The sequence below is a fragment of the Phaethon lepturus genome, unplaced genomic scaffold (genome assembly GCF_000687285.1).
Source record: "Phaethon lepturus isolate BGI_N335 unplaced genomic scaffold, ASM68728v1 scaffold31078, whole genome shotgun sequence".
In the NCBI taxonomy this organism is placed as follows: domain Eukaryota; kingdom Metazoa; phylum Chordata; class Aves; order Phaethontiformes; family Phaethontidae; genus Phaethon; species Phaethon lepturus.
Window position 1 is genome coordinate 1 of NW_010557384.1, and position 10,027 is coordinate 10,027.

Genomic DNA, 10,027 nt, shown 5'->3' on the forward strand with positions numbered 1-10,027 from the left:
CCACGACCTGTGGGCCGAGGAGCTCAACCGGCTGGCGGCACGCGTGGACTTCTGCCCCGTCCTGCAGGTCTTCTTCCCCTTCAGCATCCAGCTCTACCCCCGCGAGTTCCCCGGCCACGACCCACGTGACTGTCCCCGCGACGTGGGCAAGGCAGCGGCCCTGCGCCTGGGCTGCATCAACGCCGAGTACCCCGACTCCTTCGGGCACTACCGTGAAGCTCGCTTCTCCCAAACCAAGCACCACTGGTGGTGGAAGCTGCATTTCGTCTGGGAGCGGGTACGGGCGCTGCGGGAGCACACCGGGCCCGTCCTTTTCCTGGAGGAGGACCACTACCTGGCGCCTGACTTCTACCACGTCCTCAAAAAGCTCTGGGCCCTGCGTGAGCGGGAGTGCCCCGAGTGCCAGATCGTCTCCCTGGGCACCTACAGCCCCGTCCGTGGCGGCTTCGCGGGCCGCGCCGACAAGGTGGAGATGAAGACGTGGAAGTCCACTGAACACAACATGGGCATGGCCTTTGGCAGAGACACCTACCAGAAGCTCATCGAGTGCACGGATGCCTTCTGTACCTATGATGACTACAACTGGGACTGGACTCTGCAGCACTTGACTGTCTCTTGTCTTCCAAAGTTCTGGAAAGTGCTGGTTCCCGAAATCCCCAGGATTTTTCACACAGGGGACTGTGGCATGCACCACAAGAAATCCTGCAGACCGTCCAGCCAGAGTGCCAAAATCGACTCTCTCTTGAACAGCAACCAACAGTACCTGTTTCCCGAAACGATGAGTGTCAGTAAAAGGTACTCTATGGCACCCCTTTCCCCTCATGTGAAAAACGGAGGGTGGGGAGATATTAGGGACCACGAACTCTGTAAGAGTTACCGCAGACTTCAGTGAGGATCGTTCTCGCAGCCTTTTTCTTTTTGAGTTGTTCCATACTGTCTTTTACAGGCACACACGTGTATAAAAAGCATTTATGAGTTGGTTTCTGCTTTAATATGAATAAACATTCTTGTAAAAGGTGTCCCAAAATAGTAATCTTTCATGTTCGGCAACCATGTTCTGGAAATGGGCTACTTGCTGCCGCCGGGCTGCTCAGAGCAGCATGGCAGGCCCGCTGCAAAAAGTGACCACTGCCACGTTTACTGGGAGGAAGAAAAAACTTGTATTTAATCTTTTCTGGTGCTTATAGTGGTCTGCTGTGGGGTCTTTCCCCCATCAGGGGCAGAGCGGTGGTGCCCATGCACCGCGCTGGGGGTGGTGAGGAGCCAGTGAGGGGAACCGAGCCCTCCCGAGCTCCGGCCCCAGTGGGAGCCGGGCTCCGCATGCTGCCTCTGCAGCGGTACTGGCACCCCCCACCCCCTGGGGTCACCTCATGCCTGATACCTGCGGTTTGGTTGCAATGTGTTGATGAATATATGAAGGAAAAAAAAAAATCTAAAAATCATTGTTTTTACTACAATGTAGATAAATATACAATTTTTTTAGTTCTGCCAAAATAAAATTCAGTTGTTTTGTAATACCAGTGAAGTTCTTGATTCTCACAAAAAGATGATGTCATCTTGTGTTACTAGAAAGTCAGGACCGGGGCGGGGCGGGGGGGGGACACGTGCCTTTAATCCAGAGGGCTGAACACATGCCGTCACCCGTTCTAGTAGTGTGCATTTAACTTCATTAAATTTTTAATGATACACACTAATTGAGGCAGAACAGAGTAACAAATGCATGGCAAGACACCTCTTTTGTTTGGATCAAAAAAAAGTTTGCTTTCAAATTAGTCAGCTGTGTAAAGTGACCAGTAAAAAAAAATAGTGCTGTGTAATGGAAACACGCTGAACTGGAGCTGAAAGCCATGAATGGGAGATAGCAGAGCCCTTCATTAACATCAAATGCTTCCTCGCCAGTTTTAAGTCTAAACGGACGGCAGCTGTAATGACACTCCACTCTGAAGCACAACCGGTAGCAGTTGCACCTAAGCAGTTTTTTGTAGAACAGAGAGGTACGCTAAAGAAATAAAACACTATGCTAAGGTGACAGACATGCAATATTTAGAGGTAGATTTCATGCTGAGAGATTGGGGGGGGGAGGGGGGGAGGAAAGCATTTTTTTAATTAGAGAAAATGGGGTTGGTGCTCTTAGGACTCCAGCTACAACAGTTACTTACGAACGTACAGGCCTATAGCAAAGCTTTCCTTTTACTGCCATTTGTCACCTACTTCACCGGTTGCTAGTACATTGGTTAAATGTTCATTTGAGAGCATGCCAAGTTCTGTGAAATACTTTAAGTAGCATGCAGATGTTTATTTTGACCACCATGAGATGCCTTTTTTTTTTTCCCCAGGGGTAATTTAACCACCATGATTTTGTACCAGCTTTGGTACTTGCTACCTTTTCGTAGTTTGACAGAGGCAGGGCTGATGCTGCAAAAGCTGAGCCTATGCTTCAGCCCTTCGCTACCTCCCACAAGGAGCTGTGTGACCATGACAGAGCTGATCAGGGTTAAACTGAACCCAGCAAACCACTCATCCTCCTTCACTGGGTTGGTGGTGTGCTGCTGTAGAGGGCAGGGCAGATGCTTTTGGCAGCTTATGGCTTCCGCTGAACTTGTAAAAGTAAAGCTTACACCACGTACCCCCCCACTGCAAGCACTCGCATTTAACATAGAAATGTAAGAGTAGCTCCAGAGCAGCTGTGAAACAAGTCACATTTAACCTTCTTTTAAATCATAGAATAGCTTGGCTTGGAAGGTACCTAAGCACGTTTGTGTCTTGTACAACTCAAAAGAAAACAGAAGTTATTTCAGAAGCAGTGAGAAAGGGAACTGAAAGTTTATTATTATTAGATACATTCTTCTGGTTATCACGCTCTAGAGAGAGGGACCAGCAAACAGCTGAACCTCATGGGGAAATGTTTTTGAAAAGCAAATCTAATCTGGATAAAGTGAATCCATTTTACAAATTGTAAATACTTAGTAGCAGACACACAACAAGAGAGGATGTTTTTATTGTGCAATTGAATTTGTTCAGTTGACAGACTGGGGTATGTTTGGATGCTGTGTTCTGAAGTAATGTACTAGGATGGAATACATGGTATAAATGTTGATTATTGCTAAGAGACTAATTAGAACTTCCCCATGCAATTAGAAATTTCATTTGATTGCTAAAAAACAGTGCAAGTGTAATCCTGCAATTATCACAAAATGAAAGGTTTGAAAAATTATGAATACTGCTCATTTCTAGGTGGACTGAACACAGCCATTCCTGAGGGAGCCATTAGAAAAAGGATATATACAAATACTCCCTGTAATGTAGCAAGAGACTAAGAAAGGTATGTAAACAATAACGATGCATTTTCTTCTATGAGCTCAGATTCACCCTCAACTTGTACTTACTTAGAATCCTTCTTGTAAGTAAAACTGTTTGAGCCCATACATGTGATTAGAAAACTCAGACCTGTTAACTTCAAAAGTTATTAACAACGTCCGTATTCTAAGTTGACATGTAAACAACACAGTTTTAGTCGAAACCTGTTTTCTACTCTTATCCCTGAAGTCATAAACCAGCACATGGAAGTCACGGTAAGCATCAAACAACAGAAGGAAATCCTAAAATAATTAAGTTAGTCCAATTCATACAGCAAAGAATTCTGAAACATGACCAGGCAGTGCGTTACGTGATCCCTAACGATCTGCACGCTCCCATCCTGCGTGTTCACTTCTTGGAGAACTGGGGAGGCTGCTCTGCTGTCCGAGCTGCACTGGCTACGCAGGGCCAACACCGTGGGCTCAGCCGCTTCATCCCCTTCCGCTTTCGCCTGCCCCTCCAGCAGAAGGTCTGCTTGTTCTTCAGAGTCTGCAGCGCCAGCCATTGTGCCTACTGTGACAGCACTTTCTAAATCTGGTTCCTTTCCCCTAGATTTGCCAGGAATTGCTGAACTGGTGTCAGAAGGTTCATGCTGCAAACAATGCTGTGAACTACAACCTACTTTTCCTATTGTTTCAGCTGTTGCAAAAGACGTGGAAGTTTTGTTGGTTTCTGTAGCATGTTCTCCTTCAACCGTGTCAGCTGCGGTACAGCTTGCTTCTGCCTTTGTTTGGGGGTAGTCGCCGTTTGTCTTTTCAGCGAGATCTCCTCCTGAGCTGCTAAGTGTTTCTTCTTTTCCATCCCGTTCAGAATGGACTGCTTCCTGCGGCTGTCAAGAAAATAAATGAATTATTTTATAGTTGGAATGGACTGGGCACACAAAACTGCTGTAAAGACAGGCCAGAACACTTGTTTCTCCAACATCTACTTCCAGAAAGCCAAGTCAGTACGGTGCTGAGGTTTTCCTGATCTTGTACCGCACGTGGGAATGAGTGGCAGGGAGGTTGTTTGCCTCCCGAGGGTTTCCTCTGCAATAGGAAATGCTGCTGAGCAGCTGCCAAGTGGCCACAGCCTCCATCGCAACTAACAAGGGGGAAGACCAGCGATTCACCACACCCAGGCTGTTTTCTAGAACTCAGGGGCCACAAAAATCAGGCAAGGGATCTAAACTCTCATTGCAAGAAGTGTGCTTTAACCTTGCAATTAGGGAAATTACCATCCTGTCATAAGTGAAAGGTGTAACTGGTAAGTGAGCGGTCTTTCTCAATCGGCCTAAGTGAGTTAAATCCAGGAATTGCTGCAGTTTGCCTCACGAGAGTATGAACTGTGAGACCCAGTGCTGTCTAAATAGCAGTTACCCAGTTCCACCATTATCTATTGACTGCTTTAGAAAAAAACAGCTGGTAACTCGTATGTGCCTATCAGTTCATAGTCAGGATCAGGCAGGCACCTGTCCAGGAGCAGCTGGCTTCATGGATTCAAAGACTGAGTCGCTCTCTCAGGCACCCAGCTCTCTCTGTCCCCCAAACCACTGTTCACTCCAGCAAGAAACAAAAGAAACACCAGTAAGTCCTTCCCAACACTGGATGATTCTCCCACATGAATGTGTGAGTGATTTAAGACATCTTAGCTTCCCTTTCTGAGGCACCAAAACATCCACATTTGCTCTCCAACAACCTGGATTTAAAATTTTTATATACAATTCACACTAGCTACAAAAGTTAAGCCTATCAAGTAATGCTGGAGCCACTATCCTTAGGGTAAACTCCTCAGTCCTCCAGCACAGTTCCAGAGGTCGCATGCTTCCTCCGAACTTGCTTTCCAAGAAGCCATCTACACACTAACTATATCTGCAGTCTCCGATTTGTGGCCACAGAAGTAACCTGATTGTCCCTGCATATTACCTTTCCACGCTTCCTTTAAGTAAAGTTTTAAATGAAATTCTGATCCAGCGTCTACCAAGAAACCCCAGTCGGTTTGGGGGCTTTACCTCACATTTTCCTCTTTACAAAACTAACATTTTGTTTTCTTCATCTGTCCATCTCCTACTTTGCAAAGGAAGGTCATTTTAATCCTGTGGCAGACCTCAGAAACAGACTACCTTGCATCCTTTCTATAGACAGGTGACTGAGGAAAAAGAGTAGCCTGGAAGAGACCTTAAACATTACAAGCAGTGAATCTGAGACCAGTGTTTAACGTGAATAGTCCCGTGTTTATTATCTACACAACAGGAAACCACCAAGTATTCGAACACGGACCAAATAAAGATAATGAGACCCAATTCTTCACAGACAAAATGCTCAAGGTTTTTTCTATCTGTGTGACAAAGCACAGAGTATGAAGCAGTGGCCATGACCAAGCACCCTCTGTCCATCTGGAGGAGCCCTTTCCGATTCCCGCTCCCAGCAGCCAGGTTCTTTGCCTCTCTACTCCCTCCTGACCCCAAGTCCCTCCAGATAAGTCCACTTCTGGACCAAACACCTGGAAAGGTGTCTGTGCAAAAGACTGCATACTTTAACCGTGGGCTCCAGTCCATGAACCCAAACTTTTGGGTATTTGAAGGATGTGGATTATGCACTACTTTATTCTGGTTTTGTTCCGATGACACCTGCCATGATTTGCTTGCAGCACATTGTCATTAGGTCTGACCTGAAAACACTTGGGGTCCCTCTGAATGAGGGGTACTAGGCAGTTACTTAGTCATTTTTTTCTTTTAATACCAGTGAGAAATTTAGTGTGTGCATGCCATGGAGAAAGCACCATCTTTAATGATTGTATCGCAGTTCTGCATCTTCCCAGTGAAATACAGGGGGTTTCAATCCCTTGGTCACATTAAATGGCACAAATGTGAACCTGTGTTTCCAAAAACTGACATTTATACTCACAAATACACCCTATTCCACGGTTTCCTCTGCTATATCAAGACAAAACAGGAACAAAGCTGTTTCAGTCAGATTTGATACAATCTTGCTGAAGTACATAATTCAGTCAGCAATAGGTACTACTGCCAGAGAGATCCTTACCTTCAACATGATTTGAATTCTGTCCTCAGTAACATCAAGCACTTCAATTAACGGCTGACTTTCCAGTGCCGATTGGGAGCAAAAGGAAGGGCATAAAACAGTGCCTAGAAATGCATCAACGTTTTCTTCACTGATAAACAATCTTTCCTAAAGAAAAGAAAGAGCTGGTTATGTTTTTTTCATACTATACTTCATACTACTGGAGCAAGAAAGTCACTTCAAACAAATCCAGGACACTGATTCACAACAGGCGAGTTTCACAGCACACTCGGGTCTCGATAAAGAAATTCTAAGTCAGACATTCGGAAGTAATGAGGTGGAATGAATCGAAGACCAGTGCTTAGCTTGTTTCGATTTAAAGTACGGATCTGCATCATACACAAAGATAAAAGAAACATGTTTTCTCTCTTCAACACATGACTAAAATAGAGATTTAGATTCCCTCTGAGGAATGACTTGCACCAACATTGTTGCACTGTCCTCACCTGTCTGAACATCAGGAAAGTATTAGGCTTTTATGGATTTGTTTCACCATTTTACTTTAGGAACATGCAAACACCTCTTTGGCCTGTCATCACAGTATCTTTGAACCCTCAGCCTTCAAGATCAGACCTGCTAAAGCGAAAGCTATGAAACATGCATATGGCTATATCCGTTTCACATCCATCCACGGAGGCTTCTCAGATCTCTATTTAGGAAAGCGTAAACACGAGTTGGAAGAAACGGAGAGGTATCCACAGTTGAAGATGACAGTCTGGGACATGTTTTGAGGCTGTTAATATGCAGTTCACAAACAATGTGAAACACGTTGCTACAGGTTGAAAGATTTAAATCAGTTACAGGTAATTAAGGTCCTAAAATATATCCTGGAGGGGCTGTTTCGTAACAACTACAGAGCTTTCCCTGTCCTCATATTCTTCCTAAATCATCTGCTGTAGGCTGCAAGTAAGGACAGACGTTGGCAGAATAAAAATGGTCTACACTGGAGGTCTATTCTTATGTTCTGTGAATTACCTTTCCTGTTTAACAATGAACTGTTTAATTGGAAATAGCAGGGGAAAGTTGCAAACCTTCTACTTTAAGTCATACTTTTAAATTTCTCAGTCCAGTTCTACCCTCTTGTCAACCTAATGAAAGTTAAATTCAATTATCACTGACATCTTGCAGACTGAGAAGCAAAAAGGCAATTCTGCACATTTTTTGCCCCCTGTGGATGTAGCCTTATGCATGGCCAGATGCCACACTGTGTCTAAGGTACAAAATTTAACTGTCATCTTGAAAAAAAAATCTGTATCGGAAAAATAAAACAGCGTGCTATTTTTTCACTATTTAAATTAGAAATCACACTGTGGAAAGTCATAACATACCTATTGCTGGTTTTCAAAACCATAGGATTGAATTTCTATCTAGAAAGATTACAATTCAGGCGAACATCCAACATTGGATGCTGAGACCGTTTGTGGAAAAATTAAACTACAGCAGGGTTGCCGGACAGAAAACCCTTCAGTAACACACATACTTCTTGCATTTTTGTATAGGAAGCCTAAAGTACTTATTCCCTTGTGTTGCTTCCTTTCTTGCCTGCCAAAGAGGGACCCTACCAGTGCTTTAGCCTTGCAGAAATATTGTGCAGAGTTCAAGAGGAGGCATCAGAGTAAAGAAACAAGGCAGGGAGTACAGATGCAAAAATCTGTGTGGCACCGGAACTCCCACAAGCTCATGAACTAGATGACTGGCAAGGCCTTGGGCAGCACAGGGGATATGTTTCCACCTCCACAAGGTATCGCTTTGCCCACACATCACAGACAGAACAGCTCAACTTCCCTTCTGCGGGGTTTTCGGCACGCTGCCGAGCGTAATGGCAGTTCAGCCCATCCTGGTATCCTGCCTTTGCTTCCAAAGAAAGTGCAGCAAAGCACTCTCTGCTCCAGCACAACAACTCTCCTCACCCAGCTGAGAAATTTAAGCCACCTGCCAGTAATTCACCTTTAGCTGACACCTCCACTCCTTCGCACTCTACATTTTCATTTTAAGAGCAAGAACATTTTCCTAAAAGCTGGAGGCTCACAATTTGAGTGAGGGTAAAAGAGAGATCATTGTTTGTTAGCGTTTTTCCTGCAAAATAACTGCTACAAGATCTCCGCATCTCAACACCCCCTTGGGAAACAAACCACCATGAGTTTTGGGTCTCAGCAATCTTGCTTCAATTCTCTGATATCTTCTGGACTGCTATGACTGTGAGGAAGTCTCTTTGCCTCCATTTTTCTTATATAAAATGGGGAAAACAATCCTTTTTCCCCCTCTAAGCCTGCATTTGTTTTGTCTAGCGAGAGCATAAGTCTTTTGTGAAAGGACTCTCCTACTGTGCATTCGTGCTCTTAAAGTTGGTGCCTGACCTTGTATATGTCCATAAGCAGCATAACAAAAAAAAGAAATCACAGGTACAGGAATCAAGAGAGCAGATGCTTGAAAACCCACCAGGTAATGGAAGGTTTTCTGTTGTGTCAAAATATAGCAAATCGCATCCTTAGATTGGTTTATCTGAAGCTACTTTAACCACAGGGTCACTTGCAGACGCCGCAGAGCCCTTGCCTCCAAAGTCTGCACCGTGGTGAAACTCCTGCCAGGCATCAGCAAAGGGAGCACTCTGCGGCAGGGCTCAGCACCCGCCATCCCATGAATCACAGGAATGGCTTCATGGACGTTATTTCTGAAATAGCAGGAGATGGTTTACATGCACCAAAGCAGAGATACATTGAAGAAAACCGGGAAGACCCTTAGGAAAGGACGTGAGATTGAGAGCGCTCCGTACGGAACTCCCCAGGTCAGGGGTGTGAATGCCCACGTGAATCATGGCTACGAGAACAGAGCAACAGCCGTTTATCCTCAATGCAAAGACAACTTTGCATGTCAGCAACAAAACAAATAAATCTTTCTGAAGGTTTTCTCCCAGATTAAAAGCAAAATAATTTGATTTATTCACAGAAAATACTGTTAAAAAAAAACTGAATGGAAGGTCTGTTGATCAGTACTTTACACGAGGACAAAAAGTAACTGCTCGTGATGATGTTCCTATCATTTTGACTAATTACTATAAAGCAGTTTTACCAGGTTTCATACCAGCTCGACACCATATTCCCAGAGCACAACACTTATATTTCAAGTAAGTATTTAAAATCTTATCACAGCACTACCCAGTGGCCTGCCATAAATCACAGTACCTTGTGCTGTACGCACAAGCAATGCTGTTTGTTATCAATATAATGATTATCATTAGCCTGTTCAGACAGCCAGCAACTGTAATTCAGACTTTGCATTCACGGTGAGTATATGCTGAGGCACTTATATTACTGCAGATCTTATCAAAGCACAGACCTTGGAAAAAAATGATTTATGAATTTATTTTAAAGCCCATTTGCTCTGGCTTGGAAAAGCAGCAGAGGACAACCATCTGCAGATGATTTCAATGACCCTGTAAAATAATTCTTCAGTTTAAAAAGTTTATTTTCTGGTATTTATGATACTCTTTTAGCAACTTAGAATTAAACTTGTTTTTCCCTGTGCATACTGTCATCTGCTGTTTGGTACACATTCGTTTTTTCCTGTGACTAAACTGAGACCAAATTAACATAAACGTTAGCAGGAAT

The 10,027-nt window shown here is 44.2% G+C and overlaps 2 protein-coding genes across 2 annotated transcripts in view; one reads left to right on the top strand and one right to left on the bottom strand.

Annotated features, from left to right (window-relative positions):
* Positions 1 to 4: 4 nt before the first annotated feature.
* Positions 5 to 1,027, top strand: MGAT2 (mannosyl (alpha-1,6-)-glycoprotein beta-1,2-N-acetylglucosaminyltransferase; the record flags this gene model as incomplete). Its single annotated transcript, XM_010292757.1, has 1 exon — positions 5 to 1,027. A coding segment is annotated over one exon (888 nt), but the record flags the coding sequence as incomplete, so codon positions are not given.
* Positions 1,028 to 3,613: 2,586 nt separating this feature from the next.
* DNAAF2 (dynein, axonemal, assembly factor 2) overlaps positions 3,614 to 10,027 on the bottom strand; it is a 13,500-nt gene continuing 7,086 nt past the window's right edge. Inside the window, exon 2 of the mRNA XM_010292758.1 lies at positions 3,614 to 4,186. Coding sequence (XP_010291060.1) covers positions 3,614 to 4,186 — 573 coding nt within the window. The remainder of the gene's footprint in view (positions 4,187 to 10,027) is intronic.